Raw genomic sequence first — 24,220 nt, 5'->3', positions numbered from 1 at the left:
CATAAAATAATCAAGAACACAAAGTAATTGACCTAATAGCAATCTATCATAAGGCAAACAATAATAAAGGCAACTATGGAATAATTACAATCAATCAACAATCCTAAGTATCCATATGCATCAATTTAGTATAATTAAACCTTTTACTAAATCATAAAACCATAACGATAAATAAATTCCAAATCAAATCACAACGTCAAAACAGGTTCATCATAAGCCTAGGCAGTCTATAATGTTTAGCCTCGCATCATAAAATAAAACAAAACAATGATAAAGGAATTCATGGTGAAAATAAAGAGAAACGAAAGATTAAAGGCGATAAAACCCGTGGTCTTCATTCTTGAATGATATGCACGTCACCGTATGATTCCAAGCCTCAAAAATCTCCAAAATATCACCTCCTGAGCTCCCAAATTCATCCAAGTCGGCTGGTGGCTTCAGGTTATTTTATAGGTTGAGTTTAGAGGTGTTTAAATAGGTTTCCAAGGCCCCAAAATAAATAAAATCGAAATTCTGTAAAAAATAACTCACCGCTCCGCGTGGCGGGCCTGGTCCCTCCCCGTCGTGCGGCGCTAATGGGAGGGGGGACCGGTCTGGTCCGGTTCGTTTCCTGATGCGGTCCAGTTCAATTCTGATGCGGTCCGGTTCTCTGTCTTAGCTCAGTTTTCGCTTTTTTAACCATGATAAACCTCCAGAACCTACATTATTCAAATATGTTAGTAATATACAAATTCTAATAAAAACCAAACAAAAACTAATAAAATTTTTAAAATATACAAGGGAATTATATATATTTAGCATTATATCAAATATCACCACACTTATCTCTTTTTCATCCCTAAAAATGTCTAATTGCAATGGGATCAGAATCGGAGAAATGCGATCTTAAAAACATATTTAGGTTATCTTAAAATTTTGAACAACAAAAAAACTGCGATCACCGATATTGTTGTCCACTTAAACCCATGCCTTTGTCTTTACTAGGACAAATAAGATCCAACTATTTATTATTATTATTTTTATATAATCTAGTGGAACACACAGTCAAAACCCGTTTTATTTTAGATTTTACCAGATCAAACCACCCTAACTTGACTTAAACCTCATAAAAAGCAGATTTAAAACTTTGTTGTACATTTTTCATGAATAGCTAAGACGATCAAGGATATTGTTTATCCACCTAAGTTTAAGCATTAAAGTCTACCACGTAGCCATAAGATACGATTAAGGTTCCATTATTCGACTAACTAGCTAGTATTTCGCGCTACATGACATACCCCCGTTATCAAGCAACACCCCAAAGTCCATCTCCATAGGTGAGTATGCATGAATTTGTCAGGACCGTCCGTCGGGTGAAACCTTAACAAAGGTTTGACAAGAACACACTGACACAAATACTCAAAAGACTGATTGAATATCCCGGCAGAATCAGGATATTCAATGATTGAGAATGAGGAATTGTGAACAGATATCAAACACAAAACAGTAAATGATAATCAGTGAAAGCTTATTCAGAGACAAAGATTCACTATATTTAATGATACGTCAAAGGTACAGTGAATGGAATGTGTAGAGTTTTGTGTGACGGTGGCTGTTTTTCGTAATCAGTGAGTGCCTGCAATTCCGTCTCGAAAATCTTTGTCCTAAAGGTACCCTAGGACGTCTATTTATAGACTCTGACTTTCCTTCTATAAGTCCTAGTCCTTACATAATGAAAGATAAATCTAATACAAGTGTTTTAGTCCTCGCGCAAGGTACATACCTTGCTCGAGCAAACTTCCTATACTAGGTGTGCTCGATGAGTGTCCTCGAGCAGAATTTACTTAGAATATATTCTCTTTCGAAGAATACATATTCCCTTCGAGTAAGCTTCATTCCTCTTGACTTGTCCAAACTTTGCTCGAATAAGTCCATCGAGCAAGCTCATTCTTCTTGATGTCTTCAGCTTTTCTTATTCAGCAATCTTTAGCATGCTCGGATGTAAATCTTGCTCGGTAATTGAACTGTGCTCGAAGTCTTTGCTTAGATTCACGTGACATCCTCTTATTGCATCCATGCTCGTTCCCATGTGATCGATCATCATGTGCTCGTAACACTTGGCTGGAACTTGTATGATCAAGCTGTTTGCTTGATTGGCAATCCATGCTCGATAGAAGAATACTCTTGCTCGTTGAAGTGTAGCTTGCTCGAAGCCTTCAACACTTAGAAGAATCAACCATTTAAGGTTCAGAACCTTGCTCGAAGTAGTAAAAACCACCCTCGATCGTCTGGGCTTGCTCGAATTCCATACTTAGCCGTTTTCTGAGGAGGTTGAAAAGTGTTGGTACATGATGTCAGTAGTTCAGTGTCTAGTGTCCCGTGTAGATCCGGCTGGGAACCTACAAGAAGATTCCAATCTTCCTTATCAAAAATCCGACCCAATAGAATTCATCTCTAGGGCTTACATATGACGTGTCCCGTGTGGTCCGTTTCTTAATGGTACTGAGACGCGAGCATGGGAACCTCGTATGACTAACAGCATGTATGATCAAGTCAATAGTGAATTTGTACTTTTAAAGCACATAGTGATCATGTTTAATAACTTATAATTTGGCAGATAAACTGCGGGTTTGCTCTTTTTAGGCTTTTTTAAATATCCATAAATCCACTTAGGAAATATGAATACCAGATGATAAACCGCATATAGACCCATGGTCTCCGAACCCCGGAGCATCCCATCAATACAAAATTTAGGGTTATAAAACCATACGCCTATGAAGTGTTAACCACTAAAACAAGAAGTGCAAGATTTCAGTTTATATCACTGGCTACATGGCATACTTTAACGTTAAACCTACCCAAGCATCGTATGATAACGAATTCAGATTTCTATAACTTCATAACTTTCTACAATCAAACTAAAAATGAGGCTTGAGTATGGTCCGACCTTTCATCTCGTATTTTATACAGACTTAACATGTATCCCACTAAAAATCATATTTTATCGTTTAAACCAACTATCAAACTGCCATTTCATTCTCAAGGTTGAGCCTACCGACACATCCCAAGTTAAGTGCGTTTTCTTTAATTATATCTTATTATTAGTAGTTTGAAAAACCGATTCCCGATAAGTATCATCATCTCCCATTAAAATGCAAAAAGAAACAATTTCAAAGGACATTTTTCAAAACCTTTTTTTTTTATTTTTTTCTTTTTTTTAAAAATCTAAAAGCACACAATTAACTATGACTCACGTATCCTATCCCCACAATTAAATTTTGTATTGTCCTTAATGCAAGGATAAGGACGAAAATAAAAATAAAATCCGAATACAAAAAACTAAAAACCAAAAACAAAAGTAAACAAACAAGCAAGATAGATAATGGAAAAGACTTAGCTGGTAATATACGCATGAAAATTGATGCTAAAGTCTTCTTCCATAGTTTCCCTCCAACTCCGAACGTACTCAGCAAGCGGTATCTTCTTCTCTCACACACGAACGGAAGCGACAAAAACAACAAACAATATCTAAAACATATCTTATCAACTTAATAGACGTTAAGCACTTAAATAATTTACTAGACCATCTGAAATGACCTGGAATGATGATGCATATAACTCTCAGGATCTCTAGATGTTACAGCTTGAAACTCAATGTGCGGAATCCATCGAGAATGAACAAAACAAGTAAACGTTAAGCATGTATTTCATTGATAACTTCAAAGATACAAGATATGACACTTTGACTACTTTCTCTCTCTACTCTCTCACACTAACATCTACCAAAAGTCTACACAATAACGCATAAGTCCACTATTTATAGGACTCAACATTAAAGACCACAAACCTCGTATATGTTATACGGCGTATAAGATATACGCCGTATAACTTATGCGGTGTTTGTGACTTATGCGCTATCAACATACACTTTATACATTTGATACTTTTAGCCCTTTACATTCATATCTAATTCATCTGAGACCTAGCAATAGACATTATGCTCTAACAAACTCCCCCTTGGATGTTGCTAAGTCTTCGATCTTCATGTTTCAGTCTTTTATACCAAAAACCTCATGGAAACCCGGTGTAGTCTTAGCAGCACCTCATCCACCAGAATATTCAGTAAAGATATGATCAGACTATTACTTGTATCTGATCCGTGATGGTTTTTTGTAAGGCCCCGAACCCGGTAGCCCTACTTTAGCGTCGGATTTACTCATAAACACAGTCCTTCAAAATCAGAGTTTATTAAAACTTTTCGCGGAATATAAAACATCAATCATTTGTTACAAAACATTAAATCCTTTCTTTGATACCATAACACAAAACTTATATTCAAAACATCTTTACTTCTTTCTTCAGATGCCAGCCGTTCAATCCATGCCGTGTGTCATCCTCATGCTAACTCTATAATCAGCTCACCTGCGTGCATACTAAAATTCAGCTACGCTGAGTGAGTTCTAGTTAATCAGGCAGCATACAATCTATTCCCATATATTACTTCCCGTATCCGAAGACACATATTACTACCTTAACCTTGTATAAATATCCATAGGAGTATCGTCACGTAATATCTATTAAGAGAACCATTACCATTACCCTACCATATATAATATTTCCATAGGAGGAACACTCTGTATACTTTCCATAGAAGGAACACTTTACTATCCATAGAAGGAACCCTATACTTTCCATAGAAGGAACCCTATACTTTCCATAGAAGGAACACTATACTTTCCATAAAAGGAACATTATACTATCCATGTAAGGAACTCTATATATATCCATATAAGGAACACTATCTATAAGTTATTATTTAATATCCATGTAAGGAGCTAATCACTTCCCTTGACGATACGTGCAATATCCGAAGATCGTTCACGTACCGACAAGCTTTCATTCATAATGTTTATACATCATCCTCACATTACATACAATATTAATATCTTTACTTACATCCTGACAGTACGTGCAATATCCGAAGATCGTTCATGTACCGTCATGCAATCAATCATATCTATCACATATATCATACACGGCATACACTTACCATTTAAGGTAAGTGTATTAACTATCACATTGAGTATGCACACAGCCCCGAAAACGTAACACATAAATGGGGCTAGAAACTCACCTGAACTCTGCATCTTTTTCTGATAGCTGTAAATCCCTTCTTTATCTGAGCTCGGCTGACTGTACAAGTTACACGTATCATTACTCGTCTGATCTAATCTGGTGGCCTAGTATTAGCTTACTTTAACTTATCGCTTTATAATTTATTTTCTAATCAAACATGGCTTTAGGCGAAGTTAACCCTCGGGCGAACTTAGCTCTAGGCGAAGTTAACCTTAGGCGAACTTAGCTGTAGGCGAAGTTACCAGCTAGGCGAACTTAGCTTTACGGCGAAGTTGCCATCAGGCGAACTTGGCTTTAGGCGAAGTTAAACCTCAGGCGAACTTATCATCAGACGAACTTAAACCTCAGGCGAACTTGTCATCAGGCGAACTTAAACCTCAGGCGAACTTGTCATCAGGCGAACTTAGCTTGCAGGCGAAGTTCATCAGGCGAACTTAGCTTGCAGGCGAAGTTCATCGCTTGAAGGCGAAGTTGCCCAGATGAAGGCGAAGTTACCCAGATGAAGGCGAAGTTGCCCAGATGTCCGCTGTTTCGGTTTCTGATCAACATTTCGGGCGATTTTAACACCCTTGCTAAGGTTCAATACCACCCACTACACTTCCCGACCATATTCGGTCGTTTATACACTAAAAGCTCGGATCTTTAAACTTCCAAGATCAAGAATCATACCTTTTGAGCTTGCTTGGATCTCGTTTATCTTGGTATCACCACTAATCTTTCTCTCTTACCCGGACCTCGCTCGATCCTTCCTTCTTTCTCGGCCCGGCCGGCGGCGGTTTGGGTGCTTGGTGTGTGTGTATGTGTGTGTGGATAAAGATAGAGTGAAGATATTTTGGGGTGTTAGGGTATTTATATCCCTGAGATCCCATGGACCTAAGGCCCATTCTCATTTAACCCATCCTAATTAATCCAAGTCCATAACCCACATCCATTACCCAACGCTAGCCCGACCCATACCAACTCCTATTTTTTTATTTATTTCCTGATAACCCAAGTAAACTTTCCCTCTATTATTAAGTAATATAATTAATATTATCTTGAAATTTCGGGATGTTACAAGTCTTCCCTCCTTAAAGAGGTTTCGTCCCCGAAACCTAGCTTATTCCCTATAAAAGGAAAACTTCTTATATTTACACGCTTTATTGAATCGCCTTCGCTTTCTGAGTTATCCTTCTTACTTCCGACTTTGCAGTCATCGAATGGTGGTCATGTGTTTTAGCTATTTAAGGTAGCTTGTCCATGAGACCCTCGATGTACCACAACTCATCTCATACCTCCAAGGGCTTCGATTAGTACTTTTAACACTATTGTCTAAAACAACGTTTCATCATAACATAATAATCATTCATAACCAAACTCAATATATTACACGTCACTGATAAACATAAGTTTTAAACCTTAACACAAAACAAGTCCTTAAGCAAAAGTAACTTAATAAAACCATTGCATGAGCAATTATTCCTTCATCAAGCGTTCCTCTCTGCAGTTTCCCCAAGTCTTCATCCTTTCGCACCTACCGCCCCTGATTCCTTGCAATCCCTAGCCATGTGGTCAGCTTTTCCGCATTTGTAGCACTTTGGACGATCAGGGCAGTCTCGAGAGTAATGCCCACCCTTTCCGCACCGATAGCACCTGTCTGTCCCAATCCTGCATTCCCCCGGGTACACTCGTCCACACGTCTTACACGCATCCTTGTTCCCAACCTTGGCCTTCCTCTCATCAGTTGTTGTCACCATCTCGCCAGACCGCTTAGCAGAGGTAGCCCATTTCTTTTCCTTCTTTTCCCCCACCGTTCTTGCTCCCCCACAATCCCTAGCTAAGTGACCCGACTTACCACACTTATAACATTTCTGGTCCTCGGTGCAATCACGAGTTATGTGTCCCTTCTTCCCACATCGGTAGCACTGATTTGGACCAGCCTTGCATTCTCCCTGGTGCATCTTCCCGCACACTTTGCATGTTTCCCTTCCCGCGACCTTTGGTATCTTTTTCCCCGCATACTCCACGACATCTACAGATCCATTGGTTCCTTTCGCTCCTCCCTTAACATCATCACCCTTCTTACCGTCTTCTCCTACCTTCTCAGTGGCCCTTGCATGGTTTTCGGCAGACTTGTCAGTACGAAATTCCTTCTCTGCAGCAGCTACAGCGTAAGAAATGGCAAATTGAGTAACAGGATCCAGCTGATACCCTTCATTGCTGCTTGGTCCTTGCAAAGTTTCACTTTTATCCTTTTTCGTGGTAGTAACTAGTTCTTCAGAAGGTTCCCGGACAACGCGCATTCCAAGAGGGCGTCCAGTGTAACCTCCCTTACCCACAAACCTTCTTGCTCCAGCCATTAGTATTCTAAAAGGGAAAACACAAACATCATCACTCAAGGAACTATTTAGTACAAGGATAGCAAGGCTCATAGGTAATAACAGTGGCCAGCTGTGACTAGCTGATCACGTTGCTTTCCGTGTCCTATACACTTCCCTTTATGAGTCTATTTGTGCTGGTTCTACTTAAGCAGTTAGTCAAATCAAACAATCAATTATTCCTATCCCTGTCGTTCACATATCTTTTCTTTCTCATTAACATATATCATCTAATCATACAATTTACCTTTACTGATCTTGCTTGAGCGACACATGGCATTCTTGGACTGGCATCTTCTTTCTCTCTCATTTTAAATCTCATTCTCTGTTCGAGTCTAAGCATGTAGGATGCTTAAATCTCTCGAACTTATGCTCTGATACCAACTTGTAAGGCCCCGAACCCGGTAGCCCTACTTTAGCGTCGGATTTACTCATAAACACAGTCCTTCAAAATCAGAGTTTATTAAAACTTTTCGCGGAATATAAAACATCAATCATTTGTTACAAAACATTAAATCCTTTCTTTGATACCATAACACAAAACTTATATTCAAAACATCTTTACTTCTTTCTTCAGATGCCAGCCGTTCAATCCATGCCGTGTGTCATCCTCATGCTAACTCTATAATCAGCTCACCTTCATGCATACTAAAAGTCAGCTACGCTGAGTGAGTTCTAGTTAATCAGGCAGCATACAATCTATTCCCATATATTACTTCCCGTATCCGAAGACACATATTACTACCTTAACCTTGTATAAATATCCATAGGAGGATCGTCACGTAATATCTATTAAGAGAACCATTACCATTACCCTACCATATATTATATTTCCATAGGAGGAACACTCTGTATACTTTCCATAGAAGGAACACTTTACTATCCATAGAAGGAACCCTATACTTTCCATAGAAGGAACCCTATACTTTCCATAGAAGGAACACTATACTTTCCATAAAAGGAACATTATACTATCCATGTAAGGAACTCTATATATATCCATATAAGGAACACTATCTATAGGTTATTATTTAACATCCATGTAAGGAGCTAATCACTTCCCTTGACGATACGTGCAATATCCGAAGATCGTTCACGTACCGACAAGCTTTCATTCATAATGTTTATACATCATCCTCACATTACATACAATATTAATATCTTTACTTACATCCTGACAGTACGTGCAATATCCGAAGATCGTTCACGTACCGTCATGCAATCAATCATATCTATCACATATATCATACACGGCATACACTTACCATTTAAGGTAAGTGTATTAACTATCACATTGAGTATGCACACAGCCCCGAAAACGTAACACATAAATGGGGCTAGAAACTCACTTGAACTCTGCTTCTTTTTCTGATAGCTGTAAATCCCTTCTTTATCTGAGCTCGGCTGACTGTACAAGTTACACGTATCATTACTCGTCTGATCTAATCTGGTGGCCTAGTATTAGCTTACTTTAACTTATCGCTTTATAATTTATTTTCTAATCAAACTTGGCTTTAGGCGAAGTTAACCCTCGGGCGAACTTAGCTCTAGGCGAAGTTAACCTTAGGCGAACTTAGTTGTAGGCGAAGTTACCAGCTAGGCGAACTTAGCTTTACAGCGAAGTTGCCATCAGGCGAACTTGGCTTTAGGCGAAGTTAAACCTCAGGCGAACTTATCATCAGGCGAACTTAAACCTCAGGCGAACTTGTCATCAGGCGAACTTAAACCTCAGGCGAACTTGTCATCAGGCGAACTTAGCTTGCAGGCGAAGTTCATCAGGCGAACTTAGCTTGCAGGCGAAGTTCATCGCTTGAAGGCGAAGTTGCCCAGATGAAGGCGAAGTTACCCAGATGAAGGCGAAGTTGCCCAGATGTTCGCTGTTTCGGTTTCTGATCAACATTTCGGGTGATTTTAACACCCTTGCTAAGGTTCAATACCACCCACTACACTTCCCGACCATATTCGGTCGTTTATACACTAAAAGCTCGGATCTTTAAACTTCCAAGATCAAGAATCATACCTTTTGAGCTTGCTTGGATCTCGTTTATCTTGGTATCACCACTAATCTTTCTCTCTTACCCGGACCTCGCTCGATCCTTCCTTCTTTCTCGGCCCGGCCGGCGGCGGTTTGGGTGCTTGGTGTGTGTGTATGTGTGTGTGGATAAAGATAGAGTGAAGATATTTTGGGGTGTTAGGGTATTTATATCCCTGAGATCCCATGGACCTAAGGCCCATTCTCATTTAACCCATCCTAATTAATCCAAGTCCATAACCCACATCCATTACCCAACGCTAGCCCGACCCATACCAACTCCTATTTTTTTATTTATTTCCTGATAACCCGAGTAAACTTTCCCTCTATTATTAAGTAATATAATTAATATTATCTTGAAATTTCGGGATGTTACATTTTTCTCCTTAAATGCTATCGAAAAACATGATATTTGAAAATAACGACTTATGAAAATTTGATATTTGAAAGTAATGACTTTGACTTATGATCATTTTCAACAGACTATCATCTTCTTCCTTTCCATCTTCTTCATTCGTCATCATTTTTGTAACCTGCAAACCAAAATAAATCAGTTTGTGTAAGTAATATGATGTTTTAGATAAGTTTAACCAAGTACTGAACCAATTTCTTCAACCCACTCAAATAAACTTCAAATCACATTACCAGATGTATATCAACACGTTAATATGAAAAATAGTATCAAATGATTATTGTTGATATGTTTTATGATTTTCCGAATGTACATATCTATAACCAAAAATAGAAAGATTATCTTTCCACTGTGCAGCACTATTCCTCTCGTGACCAGTCTGTCACAATTGTCTAAACAGTTATGACACCTTTGTCCTTATGCAGAACGGATAAGCATTGGATCAGACAGCGGATAAGTACTCACTAAAGCTGATGTATAAGTAGATACATATGCGGCACATAACACTCATATATATACTTAAGAACATATGCGGCGTATAAGTTTCAATACTTATACATTGCATAAGTATGTCTAATAAAACTCTGATTTCATGTCCTGTTCACACCAATATAATGTCCCAAGTACAAATTAATGTCCTTGTACATTATAAGAATAACTTAAATAAGCTGAGTTGAAAAATCACACTTTTACCAAGTCCAAATTAATGACCTTGAGTAAAACAGATAAACGTTTTGATCTTATGATTTGATAAAACTTAGCAAGATTTATTGTTCAATGAAAAAACCCCAGAGATATAGCTCACCCGCACATCAAGAGTCGAAAACTAAATCTGAAAGAAAATCTTTTTGTTTATCAATAGAAACAAATATCAAATGATGATTAACAAATCAATATAGAAATCACATATTTTTGTGAGTTTGAGTAGGGAATCATATTGACCAAATTGCCATTCCATCATAGTTTTATTTTTAGCGTTTATTATGACCTGGTGTTAAGTCAGTCATTGATATTGCTGTCCACTTAAACCTTACAAACAAATGATTCAGGAATTTCAGTGATACATTTAAATGGTTCAATTAGGCACAAAATATCAGTAATTATAAGTTCTAACCTTGATTCAAGCGTAATTTGATTTTTTACTTAGTCACCCCAACTTGTCTTAGACCTTAGAATCAGAAGATAAAAACACTTTCATTTTAAGCATATCAGCAAATAATCCCCACTACATGATATACCCTCGTTATCAAGCAATACCCTAAGGTCCTTTACCATGGATGAATATGCACGATTTCATCTGTCGGCTTGCAAACGTTGTGTCCTTTGTGGTCTGTTTCTTAATGGTAATAAGACGCGAGCAAGGGGACAATGTGTGTCTAACAGCAGATTTTGATTAAGTCAGTAATGAGTGTAGTACATAAGTACTTGTGCGATCAAGTTTAATGACTTATTAAGCAGCTTAATCTGCGGGTTTGCTTTTTAAAGCTTGTTTAAATAATCATCAAAATGAATACCCAGATGATAAACCTCATAAAGACCCGATGGATCCAGGAACCTTAAAGCATCCCATTAATACAGGATTTAAGACCACAAAACCATACATCATCTGATAGCTATGTTTAATCAAATTTAAACAATCATTCTGATTAAAAGGCTTGAGTATGACCAGCTATTACATTTCTGCCATCATTATCAAGAATTTTGTTAGAAACTAACACCCCATCAATTTGGCAATTTTAAGTTTATATCACTTAATTTTCCCTAGTTGTTTGTTTTAAAGGCCTACCAATGCACTAATACAATTAAGCACACAACCTTTTTATGCATACTTTTTACTGGATTTGGGACCAGATGATCAATGTACTATCATCTTCCCTTTTTTTTTTACAAAAACTCATTTTCAGTAGCAACATTTTTTAATGTTTTTGACATTTTTGAATTTTTACTGTTTTTGGATTTTTCAAAATTTTCAATGTTTTTGGTTTTTCTTGAAATTTTCTCCCCCCTAAAACCAAAAACTGTATATAAAAAAAAAAACTATTTACAAAAGAAAATTTGACTCTAATGTTTAGGATCACAAAGTATCATTGACTATCTCGGAAACCCTCTTTTCAACACCGCCCAAAACTTTTAGTCCATTAAGTTTTAATAAGTATTGAAATCGTGACTTATCAAAAGCTTTGGTGAAAAGATCTGCTTTTTTTTTATCGGTGTAAATTTTATCTATGGTAATCCTAACTTCTTTTCATAGCAATCACGAATGAAGTGATACCGTATTTCTATTTGTTTGGGTTTAGAGTGGTTTGCCGGATTTTTAGTTATAGAAATAGCTGCATTATTATCTACGAAGATAGGGGTAGTAAGAAAATTCAAACCATAGTCCCGCATCTATTGTTGTATCCAAAGAACCTGAGAGCAGCAACTGGAGGCAGCTACGTACTCAGCTTCACAGGTAGACAACAAAACCGTGGTCTGTTTCTTGCATTGCCAGGTGACAAACTGCTTGCCGAAGAACTGACACCCTGCCGTTGTAGATTTGGCATTCAGCTTACAGCTTCCATAATCCGAATCTGAGTATGCCCTCAACACAAACTCATCGTCCTTTGGATACCAGAGACCGGTCCCCTAGACATCCCTTGAGATAGCGTAGAATCCTATTGACGATCATGAGATGTGAAACCTTCGGATTCGATTGATATCGGGCGCACAAACATGTGGCATACATGATGTCTGGTCGAGATGGAGTAAGATACAACAATGTCACACCCCAACCTAAGGCGGAAATGTCGGGGCATGATCTGATTGCTCACAGCTCGAAGATACTATCATATACAAAATGTGACAATATCTAATTAATTATTTTATTCAAATAATAGACACCTTTCCAATTATAATAAGCAATTTACAAATATGAAAATATGCTCAAATAATGTTTATCTTGTTTATATCCTAAGGTTTTGTCTATGTGTCCAAACTTTAATCTTCAATACAAGCAACCTGCATATGCGTAGAAAATGGAGTTTTGTCAACATAAAGTTGAGTGAGAATATCACCAGTTTTGACACAACAATATAAATAGGCATAATGTGATAAGTGCGGTAAATATAATCAAACCATAAACAAGTATGTAGACCGTTGCCAAGCGAATCGGGCATTGGTCACTAGTAGGAACACCCACTATACGAATGAATGAATGAATAGTAATACAAGTAATCAAGTAGCACGTATGTTTGATTAATTCACTCACAATTACACGTATGCATTTGTTTGATATATATATATATATATATATATATATATATATGAAATACGGATAGATACACATATGTCCCCAAAATGTTTAGAATAGTTGGTAAAATAGGGGAATGATAAACTCACCTTAGATTAATGACAAAAGAATGTAAATACGAATAAGCGAGTTATTAAATAAGCGAGTCATCCATTACAAGTCAAACGATATAGACAATTCAGAATCTGAGACTTTAGCATATGATAATATAAATAAAAACAAACTCCTTGCCACTGGAATCAATCCAAACGGACGTTTAGAACTCAAGTTATGCTTGTTTTAAGATTTAAGCGAGCTGGTACTGACCATAATCCAAACATCAAATCGGAAGTCGGGTTTTGATCAGTAGCCTCAAAATTTCATTACAAAACTAAAAGTCGTCTGGACCGAACCTTGAACCTGACCAAAAGTATAAGAAAACGTTAAGTCAAACTAGTTGACTATTTTGTCCTTTAACGAGTTTTAAACGATTTGACCAGTCAGCACCCTTCAACTATCGAAATTGATTGAAGGTTATTAACTAGGAAATATATATGAATGATTTCTTAGTTTACAACTAACCCAGAAAGTGAAAGTATCAACATATACGATGAGTCAAAGTTCGGTGCATAAGCAAAGTCAACTGAATAAGCGTGTATCTTCAACAATAATGCAAAAACCGAAGGATTTATGAGGAGCAGAGGCAAGTGATGACTGGGTTTAGTATATTAGGGTATGAAGAATGTTTATGATAGATATTATGAGGATTGTTTATATAGAAAACACTAAAACGAACCATATTTAGTAAATTCACTCGTTTAGGAAACCGAATATGTATTTAATGACTAAATCAATTAAATAAGGTGTAGATTTCATGCATGATCAGTATTTTATGAATATAGACTTGTATTTTAGTTTTAATCCTTTTCTTGGACCTTAATTTACTCTATTTATGCCAAAAATAAGCGATTTGGATGCTAAAAACAAATTAGGAAATAAAATAAGCTATTTAATGAGAAATCTAGTACAATAACCAACAAAATTTGGCTTGGACACCAAGAAAACGAAATTAGACCAGCTATAACATTTCTTGGAGTTTAAGTTTCGTTAATTTAATCGAAAATTGGAAAATTGACAAAATTAGTCCATGTAGTTCCTGAAAATGCAAATTTTAGCCGTTTTAAGCGATTTTAAAGGTTTTTAAGGATTAATTTGCATGATTGAAAGTTATGAAATTATAAAATAAGTTAAAACAAGTTAAATACAAGTTTGAATAAGTTCAAAAGATCCGAATTACATTCTCGAATCGGTTTAAACAAATACAAAAAATCGGAGATGTTACAGTCTCCCCTACTTTAGGGAATTTCGTCCCGAAATTAAGGAAAACTAGAACACTATCATTTTTGAAAATAATTAAATTTTTAAGGAAAATATCATTACATAGACTTCTAATAATCGAAGCAACGCTTCAAATGACAATCCGATAAGGACATTTATATATAGGATATACCAGCGACGTATCTACCATGTCCTTATCATCTCAACATTCGTATCGTTACCCAAGCTACCTTGGTTCTAAATCATGACACACAATTGTACGCTTTATGATTTCCATGCGAGGACTTGAATAATTATGTTCCGGACCATAATTACTCTTATCGTCGGATGATCCGCATTACTCGTTCCATCATGTGGGTTTACAAAACATTAAAAACAAAATTTTGAGAGAAAGCAATTGTTTTGATAATTTTAAATATAAATTCAAGAGAGACTTATTAAATGTTCGGATTTGATTAATAAAACCAGGTGATTTCTATTATATCTTTTGATTAGGAAAGTTACAAATTTTGGAGATTGAAATGGATTTCTTGAAGCAGACATTTGAAATGAATTATGATGATCGAGAATAAGCTAAGAGTAGAGTATGAATTTAACCGTGATAGATAAGGGAACTTGATTCATGAGTCGATATGCACAAAAGTTTAATTCATAACAATTCCTAAGTTCGAGAGTATAAATTTAAACGAGGATTTTGGTGAGTCGAGTTTAGTTAGTTGAGAACTTATGAGATTTAAAGAGATTATAGCCTTTTTTTTAAGTTTGTTATTTTGGGATGAGATTAATTTGATTAAGATATCCTAAAATATTAAAATAGTTAGTAATTTATAATTTAAATACTAAGGATAATGCGAAAATATACGTATTTGAATTAAATTGTTAATTGTCAGGACCGTGAGTCGGGTGAAACCTTAGAAAGGTTGACAAGAACACACTGACTCAGTTACTCAAAGGCCTATTGAATATCCTGGCGGAATCAGGATGTCCAACAAGTGGGAACGAATGTGTGATATAACAAACACGAAACAATAACAGATAGTCAATAAGAACACAAACAAAGACTAAGATTCACTGTATTTAATATATCATTTAATGAAACAGTGAAAGGAATGTCTAGGGTTTTGTGACGGTGGCGGCGGTACGAGAAAGCAAATAAAATATTCTTTGGAATGTTTCTCGTATTGTGTGCGACGTTATCCGTGCCCTAAATGGAAACCTAGGACCCTATTTATAGACCCTGACATTTCTTCTAGAAGTTCCTAATCATTACATAATGAAAGACAAAGTAAATACAAGTGTAGCAGTCTTCGAGCAAGGTTTGTCTCTTGCTCGAGCAGACTCAGTATGCTAGGTATGGTCGATGAATGTCATCGAGCATACTTTACTTAGAATATCTTCAGTGAAGATATTCTCATCCAGCAAGCTTCATTCCTCTTGACCAATCCTTGCTTTTCTCGAACTAGTCCATCGAGCAAGCTCATTCTTCTTGATGTCTTTAGTCTTGTCCTTAGACTTATTGAACAATCTTTAGTATGCTCGGATGTAAATCTTGCTCGGGGAACTGAACTGTGCTCAAAGTCCTTGCTTTGATCACATGACATCTTCTTATTTCATCCATGCTTGTCCCCATGTGCTCGACCATCTTGTGCTCGTAACACTTGGTTGAAACTTGTATGATCAAGCTGTTTGCTCGATTGGCAATCCATGCTCAATAGAAGAATACTCTTGCTTGTTGAAGTGTAGCTTGCTCGAAGCCTTAACACTAAGAAGAATTAACCACAAATGGTTCCGAAGACCTTGCTCGAGGTAGTAAAACCATGCTCGATAGTCTAGGCTTGCTCGAAGACCATACTTAGCCGTTTCCTGAGGAGGTTAGAAGATTTCAATCTTCCTTATCAAAAATCCGACACAACATTAATAAATTAGATTAGGAATTCATGGATTTTTCCGTTTTCACAAAATCGTGATAAATATTAGGAAGTACGTGAATTTAACTATTGATAATGGAAATTCAAGTAAATAACAAGTTTTTAAATTAATTGTGATACCAAAAATAAGATGTGAATTAACATAATAAAATAAGATAAACTCGAGGCTAGAAATGCATGAACCACCATGACTGTTCTAACACTACGAATTTATCATTAAAATGTTCAAAATTTTCAAGGTGTATCGAAAATTAAAGTAGGGAGTTGAAATATTTACTATCCAATGTTTAGTTTCAAATAACGACTTAATTAGTAAATAAAGTGAGTGATGGGTTTTAATGGGGATTTATCAAAAAGTCAATTTTAATGGTAAAAATTTAATTAATGGAAGATTTAATTTAATAATGAAAATTAAATTTAGAGGATGAAAAATTTAGTTTAATAAAATTTACATTAATTGAATTTTAATAGTAAAGATTTATAAAATGGAAAGTAAGTTGTGAAAACTAACATGAGGTAGAGGAAAGACAAGTAGTAATAAAATATTTTTTAGTTACATTGAGGGTATGGATTGAAGTGCACTTGGTAGTTTATAGTTTGAGAAAATAAATGAGAGTAGATAATTTAATTAACATTATAACAAATATAAGTTATTATAAGATTTATTGTTTGAGGTATTTTAGTTTTGTCGAGGTTGGTGGTTGTTTGGTTAACGGAATACAACAGCAAACTCCTTGGTGATTTTGGTAGTCAAATGGCGATCATGAGAATCAGATGAACGATAGTGATTACGACGATGAGATTGAGAAGACATTCTACGAGGATCAACAATGAAAATGTGTAAGATGACAGGTGAGTTGTGGGAATGAGTTGATGTAAAATAATAGGGATGCGTATGTATATGTATGTATATGAATTAGTGCTAGTGAAGACTCGAGGGCGAGTCGGGATTTAAAATAATATGTATAAGTTTGAAGCATTTAAGTAAATGAACAATGTTTATACAATTTTCCAAGAATAAAGTAACTAAACATATTAAATGAGTTGACCTCCCATAAGCTTTCCATGGCAATTTGAATGACCCAACTAAATAAAACAACATAAAGTTTGTGAATTGGCCTCCCATGAGCGTTCCATGGCAATATGTTGGCCCAATTCAAATAACGAGAAATAAACAATTGAGTTGCTCAACCCATGAGCGTGTACATGGGGTTTAACTAACCCAACTAATTAACTAATTATCGAATCAATGGAGTTGTTCGGACCATGAGCGATACATGGCATTTAACCGACCCAACTATTATCGAATCAACGAATCAAATAAATTTAAAATAAATAAAAACACAATTTGGAAGTATATCCGTTTAGCCGGTTATGTTTACCACATAACCGTTTAGCCGATTACGGGTACCACCTAAAGTTATGGTTGTATGACATTTGTCATACCCACATGCTTCAAGTTGAAGGAGCAAAACAAAACACATGAATTCTTAAGGAATTTCCCACAATAAAAGATAATCTACCAAAATAAAAGATTTACAAAAATATTTTGAATGTGAGGCATAGCCTCGGAATTTGTGTGTGTGTGTGCAATAAATAAATAAGATAAATACAATTAAATAATTAATCTAAGCAAACTGTAAACAATTTATTAAATAACACATAAGGCAGTTCAGATAAGCATGTATAGGGTTCCTATCATATGTCTAGGACCATTTCTAACGACCTATCTTATAACCTTCGGCTCTGATACAAATCTGTCACACCCCAACCTAAGGCGGAAATGTCGGGTCGTGATCTGATTGCTCACAGCTCGAAGATACTATCATATATAAAATGTGACAATATCTAATTAATTATTTAATTCAAATAATACACACATTATCCAATTATAATAAGCTCAAATAATGTTTATCTTGATTATATCCTAAGGTCTTGTCTACGTGTCCAAACTTCAATCTTCAATACAAGCAACCTGCATATGCGTAGAAAATGGAGTTTTGTCAACATAAATTTGAGTGAGAATATCAACAGTTTTGACACAACAATATAAATAGGCATAACGTGATAAGTGCGGTAAATATAATCAAACCATAAACAAGTATGTAGACCGTTGCTAAGCGAATCGGGCGTTGGTCACTAGCAGGAACACCCACTATATGAATGAATTAATAGTAATACAAGTAGCATGTATGTTTGACTAAGTCACTCACAATTACACATATGCATTTGTTTGAATATATATATATATACACACATATATAGTATGAAATACGGATAGATAAGCATATGTCCCCAAAACATTTAGAAAAGTTGGTAAAGTAGGGGAATGATAAACTCACCTTAGATTAATGACAAAAGAATATAAATGCAAATAAGCAAGTTAATAAATAAGAGAGTCGTCCACTACACGTCAGACGATATAAAAAATTTAAAATCTAAGACTTTAGGATATGATAATATAAATAAAAACGAACTCATTGCCGCTGGAATCAATTCAAAAGAATGTTTAGAACTCAAGTTATGTTTGTTTTAAGATTTAAGCGAGCTGATTCTAACCAGAATCCGAACAGCGAGTCGGAAGTCGGGTTTTGGTCAGTATTCTCAAAATTTCATTACGAGAATAAATTCTTCTGAACGAAACGTTGAATCCGACCAGAAGTATGAGAAAACATTAAGTCAAACTAGTTGACTATTTTGTCCTTTAACAAGTTTTAAACGATTTGACCAGTCAACACCCTTCAACCACCGAAATTGATTGAAGGTTATTGACTAGGGAATATATATGAATGATTTCTTAGTTTACAACTTACCCGGAAAGTGAAAGGATCAACATATACGATGAGTCAAAGGTCGGTGCATAAGCAAAGTCAACGGAATAAGCGTGTATCTTCAACAATAATGCAAAAACCGTAGGATTTATGAGGAGAAGAGGCAAGTGACGACTGGGTTTAGTATATTAGGGTATGAGGAATGTTTATGATAGATATTATGAGGATTTTTTATATAGAAAAAACTAAAACGAATCATATTTAGTAAATTCACTTGCTTAGGAAACCGAATATGTATTTAATGACTAAATCAATGAAATAAGGTGTAGAATTCATGCATGATCAATATTTTATGAATATCGACTTGTATTTGAGTTATAATCCTTTTCTTGGACCATAATATACTTGATTTATGCCAAAAATAAGCAATTTGGATGCTAAAAACAAATTAGGAAAAAAAATAAGCTATTTAATGAGAAAATGTAGTATAATAACTAAAAAATTTGACTTGGACACCAAGAAAATGAAATTAGACTAGCTATAACATTTCTTGGAGTTTAAGTTTCGTTAATTTAATCAAAAATTGGAAAATTGACAAAATTAGTCCCTGTAGTTCCCGAAAATGCGATTTTTAGCCGTTTTAAGCGATTTTAAAGGTTTCTAAGGATTATTTGGCTTGATTGAAAGTTATGGAATTATAAAATAAGTTAAACCAAGTTAAATACAAGTTTGAATCACTTCAAAGGATCCGAATTACATTCTCGAATCAGTTTTAACAAATACGAAAAATCGGAGATGTTACAATCAATGAGCCTGTCATGGATCGGTATAGCGTTTGATCACCCTTCTCCCCGTTGGGATCAAGACCGATTCTATGATTCAATGGTAGAGGAGTGCTGATTGCGGATGCGTCAGACATGTTGAACTTCGCCAATACATCATTGACGTATTTTGTCTGATGGATGAAGATACCATCTGACATCTGTTCTACTTAAAGTCCAAGAAAACATTTCATCTCCCTCATTGCACTCATTTCAAACTTTTTCTTCATTACTTCTTCAAACTACTTGCACAGAACATAGTTTGTTAACCCAAAAATGATATCATTGACATATATCTACACGATCAGTAGATGTCCATCAACAGATTTGGTGAAAAGTGTACAATCAACGGTTCCTCTGATAAACCTGTTTTCCAAAAGATGCTGGGACAACGTCTCATACCAAGCTTTCGGGGCTTGATGGAGACCGTAAAGGGCTTTATCAAGGAGATACACTTTGTCTTTGTGGATCAGATCAACACACCCTGGTGGCTGTCCCACGTAGACTTCTTCACTAATCTTCCCATTAAGGAATGCTGACTTCACATTCAACTGATAAACTTTGAAACCCTTCCAAGAAGCAAATGCTAGAAATATCCAAATAGCCTCTAGCCTTGCAACTAGTGCATAAACCTCGTTGTAGTCGATACCATATCTCTGGTTAAATCCCGACAAAACAAGTCTTGCCTTGTTTCTTACAATAATCCCATTTTCATCCCTTTTGCACTTGAACACCCACTTGGTGTTAATATGCTTTTTATCTTCAGGTAAGTCAACTAATTTCCAGAGCCCGAGCTTTTCAAACTGCATAAGCTCCTCTTGCATAGCATTCACCCAGCTTTCTTCTGTTAGGGCCTCCTTATACGTTTTCGGCTCAACCTGAGAAATAAAACATTTAAATGAGAATTGATTTTGCAAAGGAGAAACACGAGAGTAGAAACATTGGAGGTTCTGATTGAGTTGACGTCTCTTTTGTACCCCAACATTTAGATCTCCTATTATATTATCCTCGGGATGGTAGGATAATGTTCTCGACACAACCTCGGTAGGTACTGTCACTTCAGGTTGGAGATTGTTCTCACACACTTTAGTAGCAACAGTAGATGGAGAAATAGCTTCAATAATCTCCTCATCAGATTCACCATCGTCGTCAAAAACTGGATTAGATTCTAGAACATCATCAGATTGAACATGGTCAGGTAAGTTTTGAGGAACAAACGCAGGTTCATCAGGCATAGTCACTTGATTTTCAGATAATTGTTGATTGTAAATCATCGTCAAAGTTACTTCAGAAAAATCTTCCTCGGGGAGTTTGAAACTCTCCCAAAGACTCTCATAATCAAATAGCCTTGAATCCCCCAGTCGTTAAACAGTAGGAGTATGTCTTTGACAATCAACATTTTGGACTTGGACAATCTTGTGGAGGCTAGGAATGTAAACTTGTCTGAGTGGACTATCATACCCCACGAAGAAACCTTCGACATATTTGGGACCAAATTTTCCATTTGGGTTAAGAACGGTACACGTTGATCCAAACGGTTCAAGCCACTTCAAGTTTGGTTTTCGACGATTAAGTATCTCAAAACACGTCTTGCCTAATTTCCTTACTGTAAACACTCGGTTCAGTGTATAACATGCTGCAGCTACTGCTTCTGACCAAAAAATCACTGGTAACTTTGAATCAGATAGCATAGTTCGAGTCGTTTCAATCAAGGTTCGATTCTTTCGTTCAGCAGCCCCATTTTGTTGTGGTGTATACGGTGCAATGAATTCATGAAGAATTCCCCAGTCATTACAGTACTCAAGCATCCTGTTGTTCTTGAACTCCGTCCCATTATCGCTTCTTATTCATCGGATTGGTAGATTGTACAAATTCTCCAGCTTCTTGAATAAGATCATTAGGGAATCTTATGTCTCATCCTTTGATTCTAAAAACATCACCCCTGAAAATATTGAGTAATCATCAGTAACAACAAGGCAATAAAGTTCTCCTGTGATACTTTTGACATTCACTAGACTAAATAGATCCATATGGAGACATTCGAATGGTAAGTTAATGGTGTTGGCAATTTTCTTTGGATGAGGTTTCTTTATCTGCTTTCACTTTTTACAGCCCAAACAATCTTCACTTAATTGAAAATTCCTCGAATTAACTCCCTCTACCAGATTCTTGTGAACCAGATGGTTCATCTTTCTTAAACTTATATGTCCCATCCTCCAATGCCATAAAACGGATTCCCGTTCAGATGCTCTTAAGATGAAACATTGAGCAGACCCCGAAGATGTTGATGCAGTGCTCATGTTCATGACATAAAGATCATTCGCATAATGATCCACTCTTCAGGTATCTAGAAACCCGGTTTCAAAATCAAACACACTTGGTCTGTGAAGTGTGTAGAGAAGTGTTTATCACAAATCTGTGATATTCTGAGCAAATTATTCTCTAATTCTAAAATGTAGTTGACGTTCTCAAACATTACTTTCCTATTTGTTAATGTGCCCTCACTAGAAAAACCGACATACCCTCCTCTTATTGATTTGACATCATTTAGCAAGTAGAGAGTACCTGTCATGTGCCTAAAGGGTCCACTATCCATTATCCACCGAGAGTCGTGGGATCTTGGAAGCCCCTGCACATACAGTTAACAGTTTAGTGAAACAAGGAAACCCAAGCCTTCATGGTCTTGGGTTGTTTGAAGTTCATGTATAACAACCTAATATCATCAAAATCTGAATCACACAAGAATGAATCTTCACTTGTTACATGTGACTCAGATTCACTTATTACTTTCTCAACAACCTCTGGTGGTTTTACAATAGTTTTTACCAACCAGTTTTGACATGCGGCTTGTCTTTTGTTATAAAACGATGTTTGAATTGATTTTGAAACTTTTGATTTTGGAACCTCCATTTTAACAACGTTTTCAACATCAATTTTAACTGACTCATATCTTTGTAAGATTTTAACATTGTTAGGAACACTCATTGGTTTCTTCTCACACACATAACCTAGGCCAGGTTTCTTGTTAACAGTCTTTTGAGGCAGAATGTGATCATGTTTATATCGATTGGGACAAGCGTAAAATACGTGCCCAACTTCATTGCAATTAAAACAACGTCTCCTATCAATGAACCTATTGATTTGAGATGTCATTTCAACCTGATCACGTTCTCCTTCAACTGATAAAACTCTTTATTCATTTGATTTCTAAACACAACTTCTTTCTCATATTCAGATGTCTTACCATGCACAAACATAATATTTTTCTCTTGAAGTGGTTTAAATCGATGAGATTGTTTGTTATAAAAACTTGTTTTTGCAAATTTTTTTGATTCCACAACTTCTTTTTCCTTACCCAACTCATGATTCTTAACAGCTTCCTCATTCAACACTGATTCAGCCATTTTCACTCCAGTTGACATATCACATCCAGAACTTTCAGTTTCATTCTTTTCAGACTTAACACGAACCTCATTAGCAGACTTTAAGTTATCATGATGTGGAGTGTTGAGTTCCACATTCAGTGCCTTTTTGAAACCTTTTGGTTTCTTGGGAATATAAGCATTCCACATAGGTGGAGTCACTGCATGATAATCCTCTTTTATGTTCTCAGTCTCATTATCCTTATGTTTTATTGATTGTTTTGGAATGATGTGATCAAGAACATATGACAATGCATCATAGCTTACTAATTTCAAATTAACCCTTTCAGTCTCAATCTTGAGTGTTTGATGCTCAAGTTTGTGTGCTGCATTTTCGTCTATGTGTCTGTTGATAGCAATTTGTTTGTCTTCAACCGTGTGTTTTAACATTGAAATGGTTTTCTGGTCTTGTAAAATCCTTTCCATAAATTCTTTTTACACGATTGAAGTTTCAAATACGCCTCATTAACAACATTCAGATCAAACAATGACTTGTCATAGTGTCTTTTTAACTCTTTAATTTCAAGAGTCTTTTTAACTCTTTAATTTCATTTGCCATGAATGCTTGATCGGTTGGTTCATCACTTGAAATTTCTGAATCTTCATCAGTGATGTCTTCCACCACACTTTCAACGAACTTTTCCTCAATAGTAGCTTATTCCTCCTTATCATCGGATTTGTTGACTTCTGGAATTTCTTCATCCTCTTCCACTCCAAAGTCAATCTTACCTTGAGGTACATCTTCTTTGTAAAACC

At 36.1% G+C, this 24,220-nt stretch overlaps 1 protein-coding gene across 1 annotated transcript; it reads right to left on the bottom strand.

Moving 5' to 3' along the window:
- Positions 1 to 625: 625 nt before the first annotated feature.
- On the bottom strand, positions 626 to 23,027 carry LOC143542734 (uncharacterized). Its single transcript, XM_077035260.1, has 6 exons — positions 22,830 to 23,027; positions 22,608 to 22,671; positions 21,504 to 21,693; positions 21,020 to 21,389; positions 20,526 to 20,920; positions 626 to 698 (listed from the first exon to the last, which is right to left on the bottom strand). The coding sequence occupies exons 1-6, from the start codon at positions 23,025 to 23,027 to the stop codon at positions 626 to 628; spliced, it is 1,290 nt and encodes a 429-aa protein (XP_076891375.1).
- Positions 23,028 to 24,220: the final 1,193 nt, after the last annotated feature.

The sequence above is a fragment of the Bidens hawaiensis genome, unplaced genomic scaffold, assembly GCF_021521415.1.
Source record: "Bidens hawaiensis isolate Kalapana, Puna unplaced genomic scaffold, B.hawaiensis_p1.1 tig00012955_1, whole genome shotgun sequence".
Classification (NCBI taxonomy): domain Eukaryota; kingdom Viridiplantae; phylum Streptophyta; class Magnoliopsida; order Asterales; family Asteraceae; genus Bidens; species Bidens hawaiensis.
The sequence above is the reverse complement of the archived record's forward strand: the minus strand, read 5'-3'. Positions and strand labels throughout refer to the sequence as shown.

Bases quoted from the DNA above. Each gene is read 5' to 3' on its own strand.
- LOC143542734 (XM_077035260.1), bottom strand. From the start codon at position 23,027: ATGAGTGTTCCTAACAATGTTAAAATCTTACAAAGATATGAGTCAGTT. The intron at 21,694-22,607 runs GTACTCTCTACT...TTTTTTGGTCAG, and splicing joins ACCCTTTAGGCACATGACAG to AAGCAGTAGCTGCAGCATGT. The intron at 21,390-21,503 runs GTATGATAGTCC...GGGGGATTCAAG, and splicing joins GTCGAAGGTTTCTTCGTGGG to GCTATTTGATTATGAGAGTC.